At 43.0% G+C, this 27,614-nt stretch overlaps 1 protein-coding gene across 1 annotated transcript in view; it reads left to right on the forward strand.

The window, feature by feature from the left end:
* Nucleotides 1-27,614, forward strand: part of msh4 (mutS homolog 4) — a 61,723-nt gene that overhangs the window by 19,186 nt on the left and 14,923 nt on the right. Inside the window, exons 8-14 of the mRNA XM_078408075.1 lie at nt 165-239; nt 8,066-8,130; nt 10,734-10,903; nt 13,892-14,028; nt 16,692-16,795; nt 18,707-18,831; nt 22,729-22,929. Of these exons, the coding sequence (XP_078264201.1) occupies nt 165-239; nt 8,066-8,130; nt 10,734-10,903; nt 13,892-14,028; nt 16,692-16,795; nt 18,707-18,831; nt 22,729-22,929 (877 nt within the window). The remainder of the gene's footprint in view (nt 1-164; nt 240-8,065; nt 8,131-10,733; nt 10,904-13,891; nt 14,029-16,691; nt 16,796-18,706; nt 18,832-22,728; nt 22,930-27,614) is intronic.

Here is a 27,614-nt window from a genome sequence, read left to right on the forward strand (position 1 = left end):
AGCCTTGAAGCACTGACTCTAAAGTAGAAGAGAGTAATATTTTATATTGTTCATTACTTCTAGGAATACTTCCGGATGTATTTGGTGTTCTTTTTATTTAATTTAATAAAGTATTAGTTATGCCTAAGTGACATCTATTACAGAGCATCATGTTTATTTAACAGATACAGGCAGCTGAATCCAAGATCACAAACTTAATTTACCTGAAACATACATTGGAATTGGTGGAACCACTTCAGGTATGGCACATAACAAATATGAATGTCAAAGTGTTGCGATTACTAAAAAAGCCATTGTTTAGAGATACAGAATGGAAGCAGGCTCTTCGGACCCACCGGGTCCATGCCGACCATCGATCACCCATTCACACTAGTTCTATGTTATCCAACTATCTCATCCTCTCCATACACATTAGTGTAATTTACAGATGTCAATTAACCGATAAACCTCTTTAGGATGTGGGAGGAAACCAGAGCACCTGGAAGAAACCCAAGCAGTTACAGGGAGAACAAGCAAACTCCACACCGACAGTACCGAGGTCAGGATTGAACATGGGTCTCTGCTGGTGTGTGGCAGCTGCTCTACCAACTGTGCCAATGCCACCTATCTGAGGAAAATTGTAATAGCTGTATGATGACTGCTAATGCAAAATCATTTCTGTAGTAATGTGTGGAGTAAGCAGAAAGATTACTCTCACTGCTTGGGTAGAGTCACCACTCCTGCATCTTTCCCTCGATATTTTTCAGTGGTGGTGAGAAGGTTTTTCATCATAGGTAGCTGGAGTTTCAGTCCCACTGAACATTGTCTTGAGATGGCTGTGGTGTGGATATGACCATCACAGGTCTCTCTCTGGGGTGCATGCCTGCCAAGAAGATCTGGAATAGGGTGTAGTGGTTGATGAAGAGATCCATCCAGGGCAGCTTTGTTACACGGGACACTATGGTCCACTGGATCTTCTCAGGAACAAACTGAAACAAACATTTACTGCAACTGGAAGAGTGGTGAACTTGGTGATCAATGCACTGCCTGGAACATTGGCCTTCCAATTCTAGGAGGTGTCCACAACTAAATGCTGCAGACTGGTTCAACAAAGTGCAAGACCACATGCAGTGTGAATTACAGGTTCTGCAGAGGCCCTATCATATCTTTGTTTATTTAAGTTTAGTTTAGAGATACAGCGCGGAAACAGGCCCTTATTCCCACCAAATCCGCACCGACCAGCGATCCCAGCACACCAACACTATCCTACACACCCTAGAGACAATTTTTACATTTATACTAAGCCAATTAACCTACAAACCTGTATGTCTTTGGAGTGTGGGAGGAAAACCGAAGATCTCAGAGAAAACCTAGGCAGGTCACGGGGAGAATGTACAAACTCTATACAGACAAGCACCCTTTGTCAGGATCAATCCCGGGTCTCTGGCGCTGAAAGGCAGTAGCTCTACCGCTACGCCACTGTACTGTTTTAGATGGGCTTCAAACAAGACTGCATCAAGGCCCAACACTTCCCCCAATCTTTCCTTTCCAGGTTGCACTAGGGGCTTTGTGCATTACATTGTTTTTTAATTTAGTGAACTTTTTTTTGTTTGTTTATTATATTGAGTATTGACAAACCTCTTGTGCTGCTGCAAGTAAGATTTGCATTGTTCTGTTTCGACACATACCGTATGACAATAAAACATCCCTTGCTTTACCCTCAACCATCACTTTTTTCATCTCCTCAAAAAAACAAAGTTAAGTTTGTAAGACATGACTCGCCTTGTACAAAGTTATGGTGACTATCTATTGATAACTCATGGTTTACTAAATGAAAGGAAACCTTATCCCTGGCTACCACCGATTGGCATCTTACTGCAGATGTTGAAGGAATGGAGCATTCTAAATAAGTAGAGCCGGCTCTGTCCCTTCTTGAACACACTTGTCCCTTCTTGTACACACTCAATGGCTTTGCTCCAAATCATGGATTTCTGTCACGCCCCACATTTCTTTGCATTTCTATTCTTTCCCTCTTTGTTAATTATTTATCATTTGGCTCAGCTACTATTGCACCTTGCATACAGAGCCCTTTTATTTATAATGTAAATTTGCCTGTCACATTGGCTTCCTTTGTTTAATGTGCAAAAGGAGCTTATGTCAGCATCTTGCTCAAAGTCAGTTGTTTTAGATTCTCATCATCCATATCTGATTCCTTTGTCACCTTAAATATATTAGTCCATGATTGCTCCAGGTTTTTTTCTTAAGTGTGGTTTTTCTATTCATAGACAATAGACAATAGACAATAGGTGCAGGAGTAGGCCATTAGGCCCTTCGAGTCAGCACCACCATTCAATGTGATCATGGCTGATCATTCTCAATCAGTACCCCATTCCTGCCTTCTCCCCATACCCCCTGACTCCGCTACCCTTAAGAGCTCTATCTAGCTCTCTTGAATGCATTCAGAGACTTGGCCTCCACTGCCTTCTGAGGCAGTGAATTCCACAGATTTACAACTCTGACTGAAAAACATAGAAACATAGAAACATAGAAAATAGGTGCAGGAGAAGGCCATTCGGCCCTTCGAGCCTGCACCGCCATTCAATATGACTGATCATCCAGCTCAGTAACCTGTACCTGCCTTCTCTCCATACCCCCTGATCCCTTTAGCCACAAGGGCCACATCTAACTCCCTCTTAAATATAGCCAATGAACTGGCCTCAACTACCTTCTGTGGCAGAGAATTCCACAGACTCACCACTCTCTGTGTGAAGAAATGTTTTCTCATCTCGGTCCTAAAAGACTTCCCCCTTATCCTTAAGCTGTGACCCCTGGTTCTGGACTTCCCCAACATCGGGAACAATCTTCCCGCATCTAGCCTCTCCAACCCCTTAAGAAATTTATATGTTTCAATAAGATCCCCCCTCAGTCTTCTAAATTCCAGCGAGTATAAGCCTAGTCTATCCAATCTTTCTTCATATGAAAGTTTTTCCTCATCTCTGTTCTAAATGGCCTACCCCTTAATCTTAAACTGTGGCCCCTTGTTCTGGACTCCCCAACGTTGGGAACATGTTTCCTGCCTCTAACGTGTCCAACCCCTTAATAATATATGTTTCAATAAGATCCCCTCTCATTCTTCTAAATTCCAGTGTATACAAGCCTAGTCGCTCCAGTCTTTCAACATATGAGTCCCGCCATTCCGGGAATTAACCTAGTAAACCTATGCTGCACGCCCTCAATAGCAAGAATATCCTTCCTCAAATTTGGAGACCAAAACTGCACACAGTACTCCAGGTGCGGTCTCACTAGGGCCCTATACAACTGCAGAAGGACCTCTTTGCTCCTACACTCAACTCCTCTTGTTATGAAGGCCAATATTCCATTGGCTTTCTTCACTGCCTGCTGTACCTGCATGCTTTATTTCAGTGACTGATACACTAAGACACCAAGATCTCGTTGTACATCCCCTTTTCCTAACTTCATCCAGCTTTCGTAGACTTTAGTCTCTCCAAAATGTCATTCCACTGTTTTCCTGTTGTGTGACCCAAATGACTCATATTTCTTAATATCTTTCTTGCGAATCTATTAATTACCTTCAGGGCACAATATTTTCCAGCATTCATTCTGAGCCATCTGTTTTCAAAACCACACAATGCTCACATTTAAATTGCATTCTTCACAATCATTTACTCTGCAAAAATAGTTTGACCTATCGTTGATGGGGTATTCAAGATTTCTATCATCTATTTGTATATGAATAAGTGCTTCCTTATTTTAATATTAAATAACTTTGGTCTTATTTTAAAATTTCTTCCGTTCTCCTGTCCCCCAGCATGTGACTTCCACATTTTTATCCCTTGTTTCCATGAGCTTACTACTCGTTTAGCTTCTTGTTCCTCTCTTTTCACACCCACAACTATGTGTCAGTTCCAATGCCATCCATAAATTTGCCCTTCACACCCACTTGCTGATCCCCGGCTCAATATCAATAAAACTAAGGACTTCTGAAACAGGGTCGGGAGACTATGTGCCAATTCTCATTGGTGTGTCGGCCTTGGAGAGAGTCACCAGCTTCAAATTTCTGGCCGTTAACATCTCAGATGACCAATCCTGGGTCCAGCAGCTGAGGTAATCGCGAAGAAGGAGCGGCAGCTCTTCTGCCATCTTGGAAGTTTAAAGAGATTCGGCCTTTCACTGAATAGTCTAACAAACCTACTGCAGATGCACCATAGAAATTATCCAGACAGATTGCTTCATGGCCTGGTACAGCTATTCCAGTGCAAAGAAACATAAGAGGCTGCAGAGAGTGGACTTCACAGGCACTTTCATCGGAAGCATCTACACCATGTACTGCCTTAAGAAGGCAGCATCTATCATCAAGGATCCCCACTGTCTGGGCCATGGCTTCTTCTCGCCACCACCATTGGGACGGCAGTACAGATACCTGAAGATAGATGCAAAATACTGGAGTGGGCGGTCATGGTGACGCAGCGGTAGCATTGCTGCATTACAGCGAAAGCAGCGCCAGAGACCCGGATTCGATCCCGAATACTGGTGCTGTCTGTATGGAGTTTGTAAGTTCTCCCCGTGACCTGCGTGGGTTTTCTCCGGGATCTTCGGTTTCCTCTCACACTCCAAAGACATACAGGTTTGTAGGTTAATTGGTTTGGTAATTGTAAAAATTGTCCCTAGTGGGATAGTGTTAACGTGCAGGGATCGCTGGTCGGCGTGGACCCAGTGGACCCAAATGGCCTGTTTCCGCGCTCTATCTCTAAACTAAACTAAACTAAAACTCAGCGGGTCAGGCAGCATCTCTGGAGAGACGGAATGGGTGACGTTTCAATAGACAATAGACAATGGATAATAGGTGCAGGAATAGGCCATTCGGCCCTTCGGGCCAGCAGCGCCATTCACTGTGATCATGGCTGATCGTCCACAATCAGTATCCCGTTCCTGCCTTCTCCCCATATCCCTTGACTCCGCTATCTTTAAGAGCTCTATCTAACTCTCTCTTGAAAGCATGCAGAGAATCGGCCTCCACTGCCTTCTGAGGCAGAGAATTCTACAGATTCATAACTCGCTGGGTGAAAAAGTATTTCCTCATCTCCGTTCTAAATGGCCTATCCATTATTCTTAAACTGTGGCCGCTGGTTATGGATTCCCTCAACATCAGGAACATGTTTCTTGCCTCTCGTATGTCCAATCCCTTACTAATCTTATATGTTTCAATAAGATCCCCTCTCATCCTTCTAAACGACCCTTCTTCAGACCTGAAACGTCACCCATTCCTTCTCTCCAGAGATGTTGCCTGTCCCGCTGAGTTACTCCAGCATTTTGTGTCTATCTTTGGTTTAAACCAACATCTGCAGTTCCTTCCTACAGAAGCCTGAAGCTGGTTTCAGCAGCAGCTACTTTCCTATAACCATTAAATTCTTGAACCAACCTGCACAACACTAATCCTATCTCAGCAACGTAACGCTGAGGACCTCCTCTTGCACTTATTTTCTACTTGTACTTTTGCACTAATATCTTGCTATTTGCACATTCTTTTTCTTTTTGCTGTTCAGGATAATTTATGTACAGTTTATGTTTCATGTGTTTTCACTGAATTGGCTATAACTCAATTTTGATTCACAACTAGAAAACCACTTAAAAATGATCTTGGGAATTCTCAAGGAGGATAAAGTTATTTGGGGAAAAATAACAGTCTGGATATCAAAGCTTTCCATGTAACAGTCTGTCAGGTTCACTGCTGTGGGAAACTGAAACTGACAAGCGGTTCCTTCCATTGACATTTGAGCAACGAACCTTTATTAAACAATGTAACATACAGCCTTTGGCATTTTTAACTTGCACCAACAAAGATAAACTTATACTATTAAATACTCCTTTCTTTTTGAAAAACCTGTGGAAAAAATGTTGTTACTGTGAGTCTGATACGCTCTTACTCTTAATTCCCTTATACCCATTGACACAACTGTTGTTATAACATGATTTAAGATAAGGTGAGGTTCCTTAGAAATACTACCATCGCGTTGCAGTACAATTTAATGTACCTGCACTTCTTACTTTATCTCTGTAATTCCATTCAAAAAACATTCTACAATCCTTGTCCTGCTCAAAGTTCTTGAAAATCCCATAATAGGTAATGAATTTCAGACACTAGATAGGGGTAGGACATACAGCAAATTGTAAACCACTTCAAAGGCACTTAGCTAGGGACTTGGATTATAAAGGTTGGCATGTTATGATACAAGTTTACAAAACACTGGTTAGAAAGCATTTGGAATATTGTGTGCATTTGCGGTCGCCAATGCTGGAACGTAAATGACTGCGCTGTAGGGAATGCAGAGGAAATTCACTAGGATGTTTCCTGGAATGAATAGATGACTGGTACTGGGGAGGGATTGAATAGACTGGGCTTGTTTACTCTTGGGAGAAGCAGACTGAGGGGCGACCTAATAGAGGTAAAGATTGTGCGAGACATAGATATGTAGATAGTCAAAATATTTTTCCCATGGTAGCGATATCAAACAAGAGGGCATAGGTTTATGTGGGAGGAAGGAGTTCAAGAGAGATCTGAAAGGTAAGTTTTTTACACAGGGAGTCATTTATATCTGGAATGTGTTGCCAGGTGAGATGGTGCAATCTGCTACAATTGCTCTGTATAAGAGGTATTTAAACAGATAATTAAATAGTCAAGGGTAAGAATGACATAACCCTAACACTGGCAATTGTGATAAGGGTAGATGGGGAAATGGGTCAACAAGGTTGTGGTGGTGAATGTCTCTGACTATGACAGGTAACATCTGGGCCTTCAGCACACTGGGTACGATACTCTGGATTACCCCCATAAAACTCTCAATATTCTTTATCATGTTGACGGCTTTAACTCATCTGTCCTAAGTCAAATGGTATTAGTTATTCCCCTTTGAAGCAATTAGTGCCTTTTTTTGCCATATACCAGATCCCCAAACTTGTTAAGTGCCATTTTAAACTTCAGGACAGATAGCCAGCATTAGGTGCAAAATGACACGGCTCAATGAGAGTGGCGACGGAATGTCCTTACTCTTGAAACGATGTCGAAGAAAATGTCATATCCATGAAATACTCTTCATCAATGCAGACTACAGATGCTCCATGGAAAGCATCATGTCCAACTTGGTGTAGCAACTGCTTTGCCCATAATCAAACAAAATTGCAGAGTTATAAATGCAACCCAGTCCATCATGCCACCCACCTCCCCCACATTAACTCCATCTATATTTCATGCTGATCCGAAAAAACAGTTGAGGACCCTTCACACCCTGGCTATTCCCCCTTCTTCCCGCTCCTGTCAGCCAGAGACAAACGCTTGAAAGCACATACCACCAGATTCCAGAACAGTTTATTCCCTGCTGTTATCAGACCACTGCATTGTCCTTACATAAGCTAGGGTGTAGTCCTGATCTTCCAACCTACCTCATTGTGGCCCTTGCACTTTAAAAAATCTGCACTATCTCTGTAACTACAACACTCTATTTTGCATTTGATTGATTGATTGAAAGATACAGCATGGAAACAGACCCACCGAGTGCATGTTGATCATTGATCACCCATTCACATTAGTTCAATGTTATCTCACTTTTGCATCCACTCCCAACACACTATCTGCAAATTACAGAGGGCCAATTAACCTACAAAACTGCGAGATGTGGGGGGAAACTGGAGCACCCGGCGGAAACCCATGCAGCAACAGGAAGAACATGCAAACTCCACACAGATAGCACTCAAGGACAGGATCAAACCTGGTTCATTGGTTCCGTGAGGCAGCAGCGCTATCAGTTGTGTCACTGCGCCACCATATTCTAATTTATTTTTCCTTTTGCAATACCTGAAGTACTCCTGTATGATCTGATTTACCTGTCTGTAGTTTCTATCCATATCTCGTAGCCATAATAAATCGATAACAATAGTAGAATAGCAACAGCTCAGGATGTGGGTATATTCATGCCAAAAACATGACAGATATTGGGAACAAGGGGAAGAAATTACCATTTTTGAGGATTGCATAATCATTATTTTCTGGCAATGTATTCTTGTTTTTCAGGAAATTCTGAAAAGCTGCAAGACACCACTCCTGAAGGCTTATTGCAGTTCACTTGGAGATAGCAGGTAACTACAGTATAGTGAGCATTGATGAACTTGGCACATTGTCTAATACCATCCTTCAACTGTGCAATATCTGTAAAAGCTGCACATATGTGCTGTCTCATAAGTGCACCTTAAATACTAGAATAACCGGAGATCTTCACACTGCTCTCAATCCCACCTCCTTTGACGGCTGATGTTTGGGAAGCCTAGATAATAGTTTTAGATTACAACATTAAATTTCACCAGGTACTCAAAACATTTTACTGACCAAAGTAGATTGGTCTCCCATACCCTCAAACTCTTCATGTTAACAACAGAGTTAAAAATCTTGGTTGATTTCTATGTTTTTCAATCCACTACCCCCCCTCCTACCATTTCCCCATCATAACCAAAACCTTTCACCCTTAGCTCAGTTTTAAGAGAACTCATCAATTGCTTGTTACCTTGCTCCTTTGCACAGTCATGCACATTTTTCTACAAATATTTTGATTCCTTTTTGAAAGTTGCTATTGCATCTGCTTCCATGAGCATTCCTGTTTACAACTCATTGGAAAGAAGGGAATTGCATTTATATAGCACCTTTCACGACCTCAGAAGTTCATAAAACACTTTTCATCCATGAGCAAAATTTTAAAATATGCTCACTATGTTAATGGGGGAAAGATGGCAGTCAATTTGTACACAGCTGACTTCCACCAAAAGGCACGGTGGTACTGACCAGGTAACCTATTTTTTCGGTCATTTAGACAATAGACAATAGGTGCAGGAGGAGGCCATTCGGGCCTTCGAGCCAGCACCGCCATTTGATGTGATCATGGCTGATCATTCTCAATCAGTACCCCGTTCCTGCCTTCTCCCCATACCCCCTGACTCCGCTATCTTTAAGAGCTCTATCTAGCGCTCTCTTGAATGCACTCAGAGAATTGGCCTCCACTGCCTTCTGAGTCAGAGAATTCCACAGACTCACAACTCTCTGACTGAAAAAGTTTTTCCTCATCTCAGTTCTAAATGGCCTACCCCTTATTCTTAAACTGTGGCCCCTTGTTCTGGACTCCTCCAACATTGGGAACATGTTTTCTGCCTCTAACGTGTCCAACCCCTTAATAATCTTATACGTTTCGATAAGATCTCCTCTCATCCTTCTAAATTCCAGTGTATACAAGCCTAGTCGTTCCAGTCTTTCAACATATGACAGTCCCGCCATTCCGGGAATTAACCTAGTAAACCTACGCTGCACGCCCTCAATAGCAAGAATATCCTTCCTCAAATTTGGAGACCAAAACTGCACACAGTACTCCAGGTGCGGTCTCACTAGGGCCCTGTACAACTGCAGAAGGACCTCTTTGCTCCTATACTCAATGCCCCTTGTTATGAAGGCCAACATTCCATTGGCTTTCTTCATTGCCTGCTGTACCTGCATGCTTCCTTTCAGAGACTGATGCACTAGGACACCCAGATCTCGCTGTACGCCCCCTGTTCCTAACTTGACACCATTCAGATAATACTCTGCCCTCCTATTCTTACAACAAAAGTGGATAACCTCACACTTATCCACATTAAACTGCATCTGCCATGCATCCGCCCACTCACACAACCTGTCCAAGTCACCCTGCAACCTCATAGCATCTTCCTCACAGTTCACACTACCACCCAGCTTTGTATCATCTGCAAATTTGCTAATGTTACTTTTAATCCCTTCATCCAAGTCATTAATGTATATTGTAAATAGCTGCGGTCCCAGCACCGAGCCTTGCGGTACCCCACTATTTACTGCCTGCCATTGTGAAAGGGACCCATTTATCCCCACTCATATTTATAAAATATGATTCTTACATCAGGTTGTTTTGTGAGACACATTATTTGCATGTTCATAAGTTCTAAGACCAGAATTAGGTCATTGGGCCCATCGAGTCTACTCCACCATTCAATCATGGCTGATCTATCTTTCCCTCTCATCCCTATTCTCCTGCGTTCTCCCCGTAATCCCTGTCACCCTTACTAATCAATAAAGGGGTGCTCAGTGGATCAGTCAGCATCTGTTATTATTTTAGATTTCCAGCATCTGCAGTCTTTTGCTTTTCATTTATCTTCCTTGTATCTCTGGCTATCAGTTTCAAGCAATGTATCCTTATTTAATGACAATAAATTTGAACTCCTCCGTTAAAGCTTCTTTGCTCTTAGGAGAACATACCCTGCACTCCCAATCGTTGCATGAAGTTGTAGTCTGACTTCACTGACTTTCTTTGCACTGTGGATGAGCCCCATGCATCCTTCCTGGGATTAGGCACAGTACCTCAGATGCAAATCAACATGTGGTTAATATATGTAGGAAGGAACTGCAGATGCTGGTTTACAACCAACATAGCCACAAAATACTGGTGTAACTCAGCGGGACAGGCAGCATTACTGGAGAAAAAGAATAGGTGACATTTCAGGTCTTGACCCGAAACGCCACCTATCCAGATATGCTGCATGACCTACTGAGTTACTCTAGCATTTTGTGTCTATGTAGTTAATATACATGGTGTATTTGCCCCCAGATTCACTGAGAGATAAACTAATTCCTAACACCACAAGTTGAATAATTCATTGCATTTGCTATTTTTATATTGTAAAAATTGTAGATTCAGCCTTATTCTAGAAGAAATCAAGACTGTTATCAATGATGACACCAGATACATTAAAGGCTGCTTGAATATGAGGACACAGAAATGCTACGCTGTCAGGCCAAACATCAACGAGTTCCTTGATATTGCTCGACGCACTTACGCCGAGATTGTAGACGATGTAGCAGGTACCATTTCCATCATTGTTTTGAATGGTCAATGAAGATGAAACAGTTTGCAAAAGGGAGCCATTAAAAAGGGTGATGTTTTTACTTAACACTCAGCACTGGACAGTTCAAATTTTCACAAAAGGTTATTTGTAAAACATATATGTTAAATTCTGTGTAAACCATCAAAATTGATAGTGAAATTAACCATTGTTTTCACATTAGTATGTATTTCCAATGTACTCAAAGGATAATGATACAATTGCAGGTTGAGAGAGTTCACCTTTTATTCTGTCAGTCCCCACATACAATGGACCATCTTCGATCATTTCTGCCATTTCAATGGGACTCTGCCACCACAAATCTCTTCCCCTCCCTTTCTCATTCAGAATTCTGAAAAGATCTTCCCTTTGTGACTTCTGGTTCCATTCTAACGTCCTCACTAACTCCTCTTCTTACAGTGCAACGCTCCTCCTTTTACCTCATGACTTCTCACCATCCAAGTGAGAGGAGTTTGTATGTTCTCCTTGTGACCACGTGATTTTTCTCTGGGTGCTCCAGTTTCCTCACACACGCCAAAGACGTGCAGGTTTGTAGGTTAATTGGCTTCTGTAAATTGTCCCTAGGATGTAGGATAGAACTAGTATAAGGGTGATTGTTGGTCAGTGTGGACTCGGTGGGCCTAAGGACCTGTTTCCACGCTGAATCTCAAAACTAAACTAAACAGAACACCCAGGAACCCAAATAGTCCTTCCCAACAGGTTATTTTACCTGGTCAATTGTATTCAGTAATCACAGTGTGGCCTCCTCTCGATTAGAGAAATCAAATGCCGATTGGGTGATCACTTTAAAGAGCATCTTCATTTACTCTGTAAAGGCGATCCTGAACTTCCAGTCACCTGTCATTTCAATTCTCTGTCCCACCCTTACTATGACTTCTCTGTATATCATTGATCGAACAATACCCAACGTATGCTTGAGGATCTGAATCTCATCTTTCATCTGGCCATCCTGCAGCTCAAATTTAACAATTTCAGGTAATCTCTCTTTTTCTCTTCACAAACATGGCTGTACTTTCTGTTCAGCTTGCTTTACTTTTAACTTGTTTTTAAAAATAATTGTTTCACTGACAACTTAGTGCTACACCATGTCTATGTCATTCTGTTTTCTCCACTCAACCTCTTCTCTACAGTTTAAAATATACTTATTTTGTCAGTTTGATGAAGAGTCCTTAACCAAAACCATTGACATTGAATCTCTCCCACTGACACTTCCAGGTCTGCTGAGTGCTTCCAACATTTTCTATTTTGCTTTTGAAATTTCAAAATAGTGTTTTGTGACCATCAAATGGGGTGATAAACCCCCCCCAAAACAAATTAGTGGCAGGCATGGTTGATGGGGGAGAGGGTAAATTAGCAATATTTGAATAATTGGTTTCAATTAATTTGTAAAAATCATGTGCAGATGAGTGGTAGATCTAGGCGTAGGAGAAGGAGATGATGAGAATTTGGTTAGAATTAAAATGGGTTGTGAAGAAAGCATATGAGTTTGGGTAGAATAAGTCTAGACCTGTTTACTTGATTGTCAGCACAGACTCATTGGGCCGACGAGCCTGTTTCCATGCTGTTTCTCTTTGTGATTCAGGGAGGGATCTCAGGAAATAGGATCAGGCATAGACTGTCAGGCCCTTCAAGCCTGCCCCATTATTTAATATGATCAGGCTGATCTCTGCTGGCCACAACACCTTTTCTATGACATTTTTCACCCTCTTCTATTCTTCTAAGCTTCAACCTGTCACTTTAATTCTCTGTTCCACTCCCGCTCTGACTTCTCATCTTCAGCTTCGTACATTTCTCTATCAATGTTCAGCGCAAGCTTGAGGAACAGCACCACATCTTCCATCTGAGTGTGTCCAAGCCTTCAAGACTTAACATTTAATTTAACAATTTCAGGCAAGTATATTTTTCTCTCTCCACAAATGTGGCTGTATTTTTTTCAGACTCCAAATGGCTATTTCTAAAGTAATTGCGATCTTGACACTTTGCTCTGCTTCCTCTGTTCTTTCCACCCTCACTCTCTGTGCATCTTGACACGCTTGCTTTCCCACCATTTCAGTTCTGATGAAAGATCTTTGACCTGTTTCTCTCATCACTGATGATGCTTGACCAACTGTGTACTTCTGTCATGTTCTGCTTCTGAATCTGATTTCCAGCATCTACAATTTCTTTACTTCAGAAATACTTTGACACATAGATCAAGTTCATGTTTATTGTCATATGCAAGAATGCAATAAAAAATCTTGCAATAGCTTAGTATCAAATGAAAATTAATTACTTTGAATATTTCCTCATTCTCTTTAGACAGGAGGCACTTTTTATTTGATTTTAGACTAATCGCATCCTATTTAATTTGGATTTAGGGGTCCAAGTCCATGATTGACCTAAGCTTCCAAAACCATAGTTACCTGAAAGTACAATGGACAGGGTTGTGAAGAAGTCATAGGGTATGCTTGCCTTCATAGATTGGTGCATAGAATATGTGTTGGGATATTAGATGGTGTTACCTAAATGGTGTTAGGTAAACTGTTGGGACTGAAGGCAGATAAATCCCCAGGGCTTGATGGTCTGCATCCCAGAGTACTCAAAGGAGGCTGAGTGATGACCTGATGGAGGAATATAAAATTATGAGTGTCATAGGTGGAATAGAGTGGCACAGTGGTGCAGCTGGGTTTCCTCCAGGTGCTCCGGTTTCCACCCACATCCCAAAGATGTCTGCTTTTGTAGCTTAACTTTTCCCTGTAAATTGCTTCAGTGTAAGGAGTGGATGCAAAAGTGGAATAACATAGAATGGGTGATCAATGTTCAGCATGGAGAAGGCAGGTGAAAGGGGCCGCTTTTGTACTGTACACTCTATGACTCTATGAAGAGTGTGTTAATTGTGCAGTAGGTTTGAGTTGGGTACTTTCTGGATGCTTAATGTGTATTCACATTTTCCTCTTAACCTGCGTAGGAATGATAGTGCAGTTGGGAGAGAAATATAACCTGCCTCTGAAAACCAGCTTCAGTACTTCTCGAGGATTCTTCATTCTGCTGAGCTGTGAGGGAGCTTCATTCCCAAATGGACAGCTCCCTTCTGAGTTTATGAAGGTGTGTATCTTCAATTACTTTTGCTGCTATCTTTTAACCCATGCTGTTAAATTATGCAATTTTGGATTAGCTTTGTTTGGATAGCAAACTCAAATCGAAATTATAATCAGGTACTTTCCTGAGCATAATTTAAAAAAATTGACGATAGACACAAAAAGCTGGAGTAACTCAGTGGGTCAGAGGAGTAACTCAGCGGGTCAGGCAGCATCTTTGGAGAAAATAAATAAGTGATGTTTAGGGTCAAGACCCAAAACATCACCTATTCCTTTTCTCCAGAGACCCGCTGAGTTACTCCAGCTTTTTGTGTCTATCTTCAGTTTAAACCAGCGTCTGTAGTTCTTTCCTACACATTAAAAAAATTGACATTGGGCTAAATGTCAAACTATATAAAATAGTGGGACAAGTGAACTAGTGCTTAGGATTCTGAAGCTTAGGCTGCCTGATGGTGGTTGTGATGAAATTTAAAATGCATAAGAGGTCAGATTGGCAGAGTGTGGGAGTCTCTGAGGGATTGGAGGAAGTTAAAGAGAAATTTCTTTTGAGCATGATCCATAAAACACTATTCTGGAATCCTGCTGGAAGGGTTACATTAAAAAAAATCCTTTGGCATTTTACTGAATTGCTGGAGGGCCCAGTATTGATGTCAGAGGGCACAATACCTATTAATCCTGGGCTGCAGGAACTACACATGATGCGTTGTGGGCATAGGGGATGCTACCAAATTTACTATGTAGTTAGTTTAGCTTATTGTCATGTGTACCGAGGGACAGCGAAAAGCTTTTGTTTGGTGCTAACCAGTCAGCAGAACAACTAAACATGATTACAATCAAGTATTCCACAGTGTACAGATACAGGATAAAGGAAATAACATTTAGTGAAAGATAAAGTCCAGTAAAGTCGAATTAAAGATAGTCCGAGTGCCTCCAGTGAGGTATATGGCAGCTCAGGACTGCTCTCAAAATCTATGTAGGAGAATATGCCATGTTCTTGTATCCATCCCTGGAACAAACTTTATATGTATGTGGTGGTGGCTCAGTGGTACATTCTCGAGTCTTCATTTGGAGATTGTGGTTTCACTCCTTTCTCAGATATCCCTTCAAGTATTATACTCACCTAGCTTTCCAACCCAGTCCACCTCCTTGTAATCCCAACCAAGTCCAGGTTACAATCCACATTCAAACCCCATCCATATAGTCTACTATTCTCCTGGCTTCATCCCCATCCCTAATCCTCTACCCCAGCTATCTTCTCCCAATCCACATTCAAAATCCCATCCATATAGTCTACTAATTTCCTGGCTTCATCCCCGTCCCTGATCCTCTACCCCAGCTATCTTCTCGCATAGATGACCCTCACTTGGACCACTTCTACCAAAATTCTCGAACGCACTTCTGTCATCACTCATCTTCCCATTTCCTGACACTCCCAACTACCAATAGGCCTCTCCTATGAGCAATTCTCTCACCTCTTCCCCTCTACCCCCATCTCTGCAAGTCTTCCAGGAAATGATTTTCTCTGCATGCCATGCAATGCCTGGGCATGCAAAAGCAAGCCTGTTCCTTCTGCAAAATCTGTCCTGTAGCCACTGACCTTGGACCTTGTGCACTGGTGAATTTTCCTGCACCAGGACCTTAAATAAAATATTTGCTAGCCTGCTGTTTGCTAGGATTCAACAAGCTTAAAGCGGCCCTCTCCATTTCTAGGCAAGTTACTAGCCCTTAAGACATTGCATTTTGTCGGCTCTACTTTGTCCAATTTGGCTATTTGTTGAACAACTAGGGCTAACATAAAAAGAAGGGACAGGCTAGGGCAGGGCTAGATTTGCCTTCAGACTGAAGACGGGACCCGACCCAAACCGTCACCCTTCCTTTTTCTCCAGATTCTGCCTCACCTTCTGTGGTACTCCAGCACTTTGTATCTATCTTTGGTAGAAACCAGCATCTGCAGTTCTTTGTTTCTAGATTTGCCTTGCCAGAAAGGAATCTTGTCTCCAGTTCATGACACTTCTGTAGGGAAGAACATAGAGATAATATTCAGTACAGTTTGGAGGTCAGTGGTGAGCTAACAATGCTTGCTGCTAACCACAAAATCCAAGGAAATGGTGTCTGTTGAATAAGCCCTGGAACAAATCTCCTTGAGTCATTCAGCCAAGGGACTGCCTCATATTCTGTATGTTAATAGCCCAGGTTAGGAAATGGGCCTTTTTCCTATGTGAAGATCTCAAGCGCCACCTATCCATGTTCTGCAGAGATGCTGCCTGACCCACTGAGTTACTCCAACACTTTGTGCCTTTCTTCCCTATGTAAATAGTGTTGGCAACCTTCCAGTACAACAGAGAATATATTCCACATGCAAAAAGATTGAATGGCTTAGGGATTTCTTAAAGTTATGGAAGGTTCGGAATAGTTATTTAATTTTCCATATTAATGGACTATGTGCATCTGCCACAACTAAATTAGAAATGTCATACTTAATCCAGCAGACAAAAAGACAAGTGAACATAATCCAACAAAGGTGGATATAGAAACAAGGCTAGCCAGTCGGCTGCACCCAGCCCCTAGGCTGCTTAGTGTTTATATGGAGCTATAACATCCTGCAATATCTTTCCCATGTCTATTCTATCCTGATTTACCCCTGAATCTTACATGTGCATTTCTTTCAAGGTTACTGTGCTGAAGAATACTTACAACTTCACCACTGCCGATCTAATTAAAATGAATGAACGGTGCCAGGAGTCTCTCAGGGAGATTTACCACATGACTTATCTGTAAGGATATTACCAATATTCATAAAACAACTTTTATTCCTTTAAAAATATCCTGCCATATTCTGGTATCAAAGATGATTAGGTCAAAAGCGTTATTAAACTAAGAATTACATTTTGCCAATGGGTGGCAGCCACGGATCTGTGGATTATACTCTTGCATCGGGGGCGGGATTACCAATCCAGACATGTGAGACTGACGTTCTCAGAGCAGCAAAACGACACAATGTGCTGAAGTAACTCAGCAGGTCAGGTAGAATCTCTGGAGATCAGACTGGTCTGAAGAAGGGTCTTGTCCCGAAACGTCACCTATCCATGTTCTCCAGAGATGCCGTCTGACCCGCTGAGTTACTCCAGCACTCTGTGAAACGTCACTATCCATGTTCTCCAGAGATGCTGCCTGACCCGCTGAGTTACTCCAGCACTCTGAAACGTCACCTGTCCATGTACTCCACAGATGCTGCCTGACCCGCTGAGTTACTCCAGCACTCTGTGAAACGTCACCTGTCCATGTTCTCTGGAGATGCCGTCTGACCCGCTGAGTTACTCCAGCACTCTGTGAAACGTCACTATCCATGTTCTCCAGAGATGCTGCCTGACCCGCTGAGTTACTCCAGCACTGTGTGAAACGTCACCTATCCATGTTCTCTGGAGATGCTGTCTGACCCGCTGAGTTACTTCAGCACTCTGTGAAATGTCACCTATCCATGTTCTCCACAGATGCTGTCTGACCCGCTGAGTTACTTCAGCACTTTGTGCTGTTTTGTGTGTTAACCAACATCTGCAATTCTTTCTCTGATCAGCATCAGACATTAAAACACATAATTATATTAATCACACTCCTTTGTCCCCACATTATCGTTAACCTCCCCCAAATTCTGCCACTCACCTACACATTAGAGGTAATTAGCCTACCTCTAAATGTTTTGGGGGTGAGGAAGGGAAACAAAAAGCATCCAGAGGAAACCCACATGGTCACAGGGAGAACGTGCAAACTCCGATACAGACAGCACTGGAGGTTAGATTGAAACTGTACAGGAGTTGTGAGATGACACCACTGCCCAACGGGGAAAGAGGGGTACTGGGAAAAGGGGAGGTCCCCCTCCCTCCCCCCTTCCCCCCTCCCCTCCCTCCCCCTCCCCCCTACCCCTCTCCCTCCCCTCTCTCTCCCCCCTCCCCTCCCCCCTCCACACCTCCCTCCTCCCTCCCTCCCCATTCCCTCCCCCCCACTCCCCTCCCGGTTACAATGGAAACCCTACGAGGACGGGCCCAACGGGGAAAGAGGGGTACTGGGAAAAGGGGAGGTCCCCCTCCCTCCCCCTCCCCCTCCCTCCCCCCTCCCCCCTCCCCCCTCCCCCTCCCTCCCCCTCCCCCACCTACCCCCCTCCCTCCCCCTTCCCCCCTCCCTCCCCCTCCCCTCCTCCCTCCACACCTCCCTCCTCCCTCCCTCCCCCTTCCCTCCCTCCCCTCCTCCCGGTTACAATGGAAACCCTACGAGGACGGGCCCAACGGGGAAAGAGGGGTACTGGGAAAAGGGGAGGTCCCCCTCCCTCCCCACTTCCCCCCTCCCCTCCACCCTCCCCTCCCCCCTCCCTCCCCCCTCCCTCCCCCTCCCCCCTACCCCCCTCCCTCCCCTCCCCCTCCCCTCTCCCTCCCCCCTCCCCCCCTCCCCTCCCCCCTCCCTCCCCCTCCCTCCCCCTCCCCTCCCCCTCCACACTTCCCTCCTCCCTCCCTCCCCCTTCCCTCATTATGTTCACCAAATTACTGTCACCAAATTACCAATTGGTTTAAGTTGACTTAAATGTATATTATACTGGGACTCAGTGTATTTAACGCTATTAATTTTTTCAGAGATGAATGAATAAGAAAGTTTTGAATTGCTGGCATTTAACGAAAACTTCTGGCTTTCCTTAGGGTGGTTTGCAAACTCCTGGCGGAGATCTATAAACACATCCATTGTCTATATAAGCTGTCTGATGCAGTCTCTATGTTGGACATGTTGTTATCCTTTGCACATGTTTGCACACTTTCTGACTATGGTAAGGGGTTTCTATATTGTTGTTTGCATTTAATGTCAGTTTTTAAAAGTATATCAAAAGCAAAATGGACACTATGTTTTATACAAAATATATAGATTCAAATGCAAATGAATGCAATTAACTAAATTGCATCTGATTCTGCTTTCTTAATAGTAAAGTTAAATAATTTGTGGATCTTTACTCTAAGAAGGAAAAGGATGAGACATCACTTAGTACGAGGAGTTCAAGATAATGAAAAGTTTCAACATCACACATTGACCTCCTGCCTTGGTTGACCACACAATATAGATCTGATCCTTTCCTCTATTTGCCACTGCAATTTGCACCTCACTGTCTAAATGTTGACAGAGGCGATAACCTCATAAATCGACAAATAGTCATCGTTCCCACCCAGTGAATCCTATTTGCAAAAACTTGCATGTATTGATACCTTGAGGGGAAAAGAACATTGGCCAAGTGGGATGTTTTTAAAAGTGTACTGATGAAAGCTCAGGATATGTGCGTCCCCGTTAGAGTGAAGGGCAAAGCAGGCAAATGTAAGGAAGCTTGGCTGAAGAGGGAAATTGAGGTGTTGGTCAAAAACAAGAAGGATGCATGGGACAGGTATAGGCAGCTGGGATCGTGCATCCCTGGAGGTGTTTCGGGAACTAAGAATTGAAAAAGGAGATCAGAAGGGCAAAACGGGAAGAGAGGATAGCTCTGGCAGGTAGCATTAACGACAATCCCAAAAGATTTTATAAATACATAAGGGGGGAAAGAGTAACTAGAGAGAGAGTGGGACCTCTCAGGAATCAAAGCTGTCACCTCTGTGTGGAGCCACAGGAGATGGGCAAGGTCCTCAATGAGTATTTCTCCTCTGTATTTACTGAGGAGAAAGACAGTAGGACGGAGGAACTTGGGGCAGTCAATGGAAGTGTCTTGAGAGCAGTCAGTGTTACCGTCGAAGAAGCACTGAAGGTACTGTCGTGTATGAAGGTAGATAAATCTCCAGTGCCTGATCAATTATATCTGAGGAGATAGCGGGAAGCTAGAGAGGAAATTGCCGGAGCCCTGGTTAAAAGTTACGAGTCGTCCTCAAATACAGGAGAGGTGCTGAAAGACTGGAGGTGGCAAATGTTGTGCATCTTTTCAAGAAGGGCTGTAGGGAAAATACTGGGAACTATAGGCCGGTGAGCTTAACATCTGTAGTTGGAAAGTTACTAGAGAGTATTCTGAGGGATAGGTTATACAGGCATTTGGATGGGCAAGGGCCGATTACGGATAGTCAGCATGGTTTTGTACGTGGGAGGTCATGTCTCACAAATCTGATTTATATTTTTGAAGACGTGAGCAAAAAGGTTGATGAGGGCAGAGCTGTAGATGTTGTGTACATGGATTTCAGTAAGGCATTTAACAATGTTCTGCATGGTAGGCTGCTCTGGAAGGTTAGATCGCATGGGATCCAAGGAGAGATAGCTGAATGGACAGCACATTGGCTCCATGGAAGGAAGCAGAGGGTGATGGTGGAAGGTTGCTTCTCGGACTGGAGGCCTGTGACTAGTGGTGTGCTTCAGGGTTCAGTGCTGGGCCCGTTACTGTTTGTCATCTACATCAATGATTGGGATGAGAACATACAGGGCAAGATTAGCAAGTTTGCTGATGATACAAAAGTGAGTGGTTTTGCAGAAAGTGAAGACGGTTGTGAACGATTGCAACAGGATCTGGGTCGATTGGCCAGGTGGGCGGAGGAATGGTTGATTGAGTTTAATACAGAGAAGTGTGAGGTGTTGCATTTTGGGATGTCGAACAAGGGCAGGACCTACGCAGTAAATGGTGGGCATCTGGGTAGTGTTGTAGAGCAGAGGGATCTAGAAGTACAGGTGCATGGTTCCTTGAAGGTTGAGTCGCAGGCAGATACGGTGGCCAAAAAGGCTTTTCGCACTTTGGCCTTCATCAGTCACAGTATTGAGTATAGAAGTTGGGAGGTCATGTTGCAGTTGTATAAGACGTTGATGAGACCGCATTTAGAATATTGTGTTCAGTTCTGGACACCATGTTATTGGAAAGATATTGTCAAGCTGGGAAGGGTGCAGAGATGATTTATGAGGATGTTGCCAGGACTAGAGGGTGTGAGCTATAGGGAGAGGTTGAGTAGGCTGTGTATCTATTCCATGGAGCACAGGAGGTGTACAGAGGTGTACAAAATCATGAGAGGAATAGATCGGGTAGATGCACAAAGTCTCTTGCCCAGAGTAGAGAAATTGAGGACCAGAGGACATAGGTTGAAGTGAATAAACAATAGACAATAGACAATAGGTGCAGGAGTAGGCCATTCAGCCCTTCGAGCCAGCACCGCCATTCAATGCGATCATGGCTGCTCACTCTCAATCAGTACCCCGTTCCTGCCTTCTCCCCATACCCCCTCACTCCGCTATCCTTAAGAGCTCTATCCAGCTCTCTCTTGAAAGCATCCAACGAACTGGCCTCCACTGCCTTTTGAGGCAGAGAATTCCACACCTTCACCACTCTCTGACTGAAAAAGTTCTTCCTCATCTCCGTTCTAAATGGCCTACCCCTTATTCTTAAACTGTGACCCCTTGTTCTGGACTCCCCCAACATTGGGAACATGTTTCCTGCCTCTAATGTGTCCAATCCCCTAATTATCTTATATGTTTCAATAAGATCCCCCCTCATCCTTCTAAATTCCAGTGTATACAAGCCCAGGGGAAAAGATTTAATAGGAATCCAAGGGGTAGCTTTTTCCACACAAAGGGTGGTGGGTGTATGGAACAAGCTGCCAGAGGAGGTAGTTGAGGCAGGGAGTATTCCATCATTTAAGAAACAGTTAGATAGATACATGGATAGGACAGGTTTGGAGGGATATGGACCAAGTGCAGGCAAGTGGGACTAGTGTAGCTGGGATGTTGTTGGCTGGTGTGGGCAAGTTGGGCCGAAGGGCCTGTTTCCACATAGAATCACTCTATGACTCTATGACCAGAATATAGTGCAGAATATAGTTTAATGTCTCTTTTCTTTTTTCTAGAGAAAAGATCCCCAGACATTTTAGCTTTACTATTAGCAAAACGGCAACTGATTTATTTAATTGTCAGATATTCAATTACATTTGAATCTGTATAATTGTTTATTTGTGTCACAATATTGTGTGCATTTTGCTTTTGTTATACTTTTGATATTTAATATTATCTTCGTTGTTCATTTGCGAGATCGCTAAATAGGAAAGAATTTGAAAAATCCCGTCAAAGTGAACTTGATGTTTTGCTGAGCCGCATCAGGGAATGGCAACTCTGATCGCAGCAACCTTTGGCAATTAATAATTAGGAACCTAGCAAGATTCATTATGGAACTAGTGTTACTGTTCTGAAGTATCGCACCCTAACAAATTAGTCCTATTTTTCTTTGAGTTCGATAAAAGCTCTTTCACCACCCTCTAAAGAAATTCCTCCTCATCTCCTTCTTAAAGGAACGTCCTTTAATTCTGAGGCAATGGCCTCTAGTTCTAGACTCTCCCACCAGTGGAAACAGTCTCTCCACATCCACTCTATCCGCCTTTCGCTATTCGATACATTTCAATGAGGCTCCCCCTCATCCTTCTAAACTCCAGCGTGTACAGCCCAGGGTCGCCCAATGCTCATCATATGTTAACCCACTCATTCCTGGGATCTTTCTTGTTAAACTGCCTCTGGACCCTCTCCAGAGCCAGTACATCTCTCCTCTGATATGGTGCCTTAAATTGGCTAACTGTCCATTAAATGTCCATTTAATGCCTTAAAATTTGATAAAATTCAATTTCTAGGCTCGTCTCCCCATTGTTAGTCTTGGTGCCTCCCTGACCAGATTCAAGGAGTTAATATTGAAGTCTGTCCTGACTTACACTGATGGCACTTTGTTTTATCCCAGTTCGTCCAGAGTTTACTGACACTTTGGCTATAAAGCAAGGGTGTCATCCTATTCTCGAAAAGATATCAATGGAGAAACCTGTCGCAAACAACACCTACATCTCCGATGAAAACAACTTCATCATTGTCACAGGGCCCAACATGAGTGGGAAGTCAACCTACCTGAAACAAATCGCTCTTTGTCAGATTATAGCCCAGATTGGTGAGTAGGAGATGGCTGGAGTAACATTGCAGGATGGACAGAAGTCACTTGAATCATAACAGGCAGGAGCAACATGAATGGACCAAGAATGTGGGGTGAGGAGGGAGTAACAGTGGTTAGAATAATGGTGGAGGTGATGGTGGCTAGAGTAATGGTGGGGTGGGGGGGATTTGGATGATGGTGGGGTGGGGGTGCTGATCGCTGGCATGATGATATGGTGGACATTTCCTCGGCACAGTTCAGCTTTCAGCCTGTGTGCTACCACAATGCTGACTGGACACTCACTCATTGCCACCCCATTGTTGCCCCACGTGTTCCCATAGAGTTACCCTCTTATTGGCGAAGTGCTGGATAACTGAGCTGTAATTAGCAGAGGATTACAGATTAACCCTGCATTATGAGGAGGGGGGGCCTGCAGTCCTAGAAAACTGCATGTCGCAATTTACCGTAATGCAAAGCCACGTCATCTGTGCATGCATCAAAAAACATGTAAAAAACATTTTGTATTTATTTATTTACTTTTTTCATGGAAATTCCCTGAGCAAATTATATTCTGCATCTCAAATTTTTGAGTAATGATTTATGAATTGCATAAGGGCGAATTTCCTTTATGTGAATGGCAGCAACATGGGGGTCACTGGTGGTGGAGAAAATATGAATGTCTTTTTAAACAAAGGATAATAGGGCTCTAGATCTCACTAATGGAAGCAGAAATCCTCACTATATTTATAAAGTACTTGGATGCACACTTAAAAAGTTACCTCCTGGAGGGGGACCAAGTGTGAGAAAACGGTGTTTATTGTGACTGGAACAAACCTGATGGGGCATGTAGCTTCTTCTGTCAAAAACTTTGTATGATGGACATAAAATGCTGGAGTAACTGAGCGGGACTGGCAGCATCTCTGAATGGGTGATGTTTTGGGTTGAGACCCTTCTTCAGACTGAGAGTCAGGGGAAAGGAAATGAGAGATATGGAAGGGTAAGCTGTGAAAAACGAGAGGTCAAACCTCATCTACTGTATCCGCTGTTCCAGGTGTGGACTGCTTTATATCGACGAGACCATCCGCAGGCTCGACGATCATTTCACTGAACACCTCTGCTCGGTCTGCCGAGACCTATATGATCTCCCAGTTGCTAAACATTTTAACTCCCCCTCCCATTCCCATACTGGTCGTTCTATCCTGGGCCTCCACTGTCAGAGTGTGGCCCAGCGCAAATTGGAGAAACAGCACCTCATACTTTGCTTGAGCAGCTTACAACCCAGTGGTATGAATATTGACCTCTAACTTCAACCCTTGTTTTCCCTCTCTCTCCATCGCTCCCCTATCCTAGTTTTCCGACCAGTGTGACTGTCCTTCTGGTTAAATTTTACATTGTATGCCTCGTTGTCACCTTCCCCCAGCTAACAATGATCTATTCTACATTTTCCTTGAACTTCATATCCTTTAGAAACCTAAAAACAGAAAACTAGGTGCAGGAGTAGGCCATTTGGCCCTTCAAGCCAGCACCATCATTCAATATGATCATTGCTGATCATCCAAAATCAGTACCCTGTTCCTGGATTTTTAACATATCCCTTGATTCCTTTAGCTCTAAGAGCTAAATCTAACTCTTGAAAACATCCAGTGAATTTTCAATATGTTGAAAGATTATTGCCTTCCGTGGCAGATAATTCCTTTGATCTCTTGTTTTTCACACCTTACGCTTCCATATCTCTCGTTTCCCTCTCACCTGACTCTCAGTCTGAAGAAGGGTCTCGATCCAAAACGTCACCCATTCCTTCTATCCAGAGATGCTGCTTGTCCCGCTTACTCCAGCATGTTGTGTCTATATTCAGTGTAAACCAGCATCTGCAGTTCCTTCCTACACAAAAACTTTGTAGGATTCTATTTCTATAGTTCACTTCTTATGATACTTCATATTAGAATTTCAACTTTGTGTCCTTCATATCTGTTCAAAGTTTTTTCAATCAATTTTGAATGTACCAGTAATGTAATGGGTGATATTACATGGCTCACTGCCAAACCTTATGATACGTTCCAATGAAGAGCATTTGGAAGGTTTCATTATGTTGAAAGGTTACTGTTTTTTCATCTATACCAGTTACAAGGGGTTCAACTAAGGTAACTCAGCAGGACAGGTAGCATCTCTGAATGGAAGGAATGGGTGATGTTCCGGTCGAGACCCTTCTTTAAACTGAGAGTCAGGGGAGAGGGAGACAAGGAAATATGGAAGGGTAAGGTGTGAAAACGACAGATCAAAGGAGACTAAGTTCAAAGGAAATGTAGAATGGATCATTGTTTGCTGAGGGGCAGGTGACAATGAGGCATACAATCAGTAAAATCTAATCAGGAGGACAGTGAAACTAGTCGGAGAACTAGGATGGGGGGGCAATGGAGAGAAAGGGAAAGCAAGGATTACTTGAAGTTAGAGAAGTCAATATTCATACCGCTTGGTTGTAGGCTGCTCAAGTGAAATATGACATGCTGCTGAGTTACTACAGCATTTTGTGCCGATCTTTGGTGTAAACCAGCATCTGCATATCCTTCCTACTCAGTTCAACTAAGGTGTTCACTGTGCTTTGAATTGGAACAAGAAAAGTCTTAATATCAAAACATAAAAAATAGAACCAAGAGAAGCAGAAGCATTGGTGATTGTGGATTTCAGGGAAGGTTGTCCAAGGTTACAGCAGGATATAGATCAGATTGTGCGGAGTGCACAATTAGATAGAATGGTAAAGAAGGGATATGGCATACTTGATTTCATAGGTCAGCACCAAAGAACACAGGAGCTGAGATGCCATGTTGCAACTTTACAAAACACTCTTTTGGTCGGAGTTGGAGTATCGTGTGCAATTCCAGAAACCACATTCTTGTAAGGCTATGATTGCGCCACAGGAACATTTCACCGGCATGTGTCTAGGTTGGACGACTTTAGTTATGGCGAGAGATTGGACAGGCTGGGTTTGTTTTCCCTGAAGCAGAGGAGGATGAAGGGTGACCTGAAAGAGATATAAAACCATGAGAGACATAGGTAGAGTAGTCAGGTGGAGGTGTAAAAAATAAGAGAATAAAGGTTTGTGCTGAAGAGAAATTTTAAAAGGAAAAGGAAGGGACTTTTTTTTTTAACAGAAAGTAGTTGGTATCTGGAACTTGCTGGCAGTGGAGGAGGTGAAAGTGGTGTCACAGGTAGACAAGGTGTGAAGGGGCATTTGGCACACTTGCCTTCATTGCAGAGGGCATTGAGTCACGAAATGGAATGTCACGTTACAACTGTACAAGGTGTTGGGACACGCACCTAGAATATTGTGTGCAGTTTTTGTCGCCATTCTCTACGTATGATGCTGTTAAGCTAGAGTGGGTGCAGGAAAGATTGACAAGAATGTTGCTGGGATTTGAGGGCTGCAGTTACAAGGAGAGGCTGGATAGGCTGGGATTGCTGTCTCTGGCGGAAATGAGGACAGACTTTATAAAATCGTGAGAGGCAAGATGAATCAAGGTGAGAGAGGAAAGATTTAAAAGGGAGCAGAGAGGCAGGTTTTCACACAGAGGGTGGTCAGTATATGAAAGGAGCTACCAAAGTAAGTAGTAGAGACAGGTACAATAACATTTAAAAGACAATTGGATTGATTTGTGGATAGGAAAGGTTTAGAGGGATATGGGCCAAATGTGGGTAAATGGGACCAGCTCAGGAAGACACTTTGGTGGGCCCGGAGGTTGGGCCAAAGGGCCTGTTTCCATGCTGCATAACTCCATGATTCTATGACTCTGACATACCTGTCCACTCATTGTCACACCATCCCATCCGTACATAACCGTACATAACTCCATGATTCTATGACTCTGACATACCTGTCCATCATTGTCACACCATCCCATCCCTTTTGATTTACAGTTCTAAAATACAATCTGCAGAACAATTTAATGAGAAGCACAGCAGCTTGGAGAAACTTGTTGACAGTCTTTACTGACAAGTTATTTATCATGTGGTTTTGCATTGACTAGTACAATTGAGCACCTCAGTATATGACTGGAGGGGGTTGTCACTCAAAGGCAGAACTGATGATTAAAAAAATTACAGGATTGAAATTCTTAATTTCAAACTTAAATCTTTAATTATAATAATTTATCTTGTTTCCTCTCTCAATACATTGTACAACAAGTCATTTTTCATAGCTGAGTATAGTTAGCAAGTGTTAAAACACATGTTGTAATGACTTTGTTGTCAGATCTCATTCTGCTCTGTGCTCGCCTTTGTTCTGCAGCAGATGGCAATGAAATTTCAGGCAGGTACCTGGAATGCTTCAGGCACAAATCTCTCCAGAAAAGAGAAGCTGAATGTCTAGTTGATACCTTTAAAATAATAAAGGGTTTGATATGGTAAACTTGCTTATTCTTATTGGATTGAGGAGGGACTGAGGGTTATAAATATAACATGGTCACTAGTCAATCCACGAGGGTCCACATGGACATGGTCACAAATACATTTAGGAGCAACCTCTTCACCAAACGGCAATGAGAATATAGAACTTGCTCCTCTATGGAGTAATTGAGACAGATAGCATTGTTGCATTTAAAGGGAAGTTGGAAAACATTTTTGGGGGAATCTAGACATCACTGGGATGGTGACATTTTTTAAAGTCTCAGAAGTTTTAATCAAGGCCGCGCGATTGCTAGTCCATTAAC

This window comes from Rhinoraja longicauda, chromosome 11 (assembly GCF_053455715.1).
Source record: "Rhinoraja longicauda isolate Sanriku21f chromosome 11, sRhiLon1.1, whole genome shotgun sequence".
NCBI classification, from domain to species: Eukaryota; Metazoa; Chordata; class Chondrichthyes; order Rajiformes; family Arhynchobatidae; genus Rhinoraja; species Rhinoraja longicauda.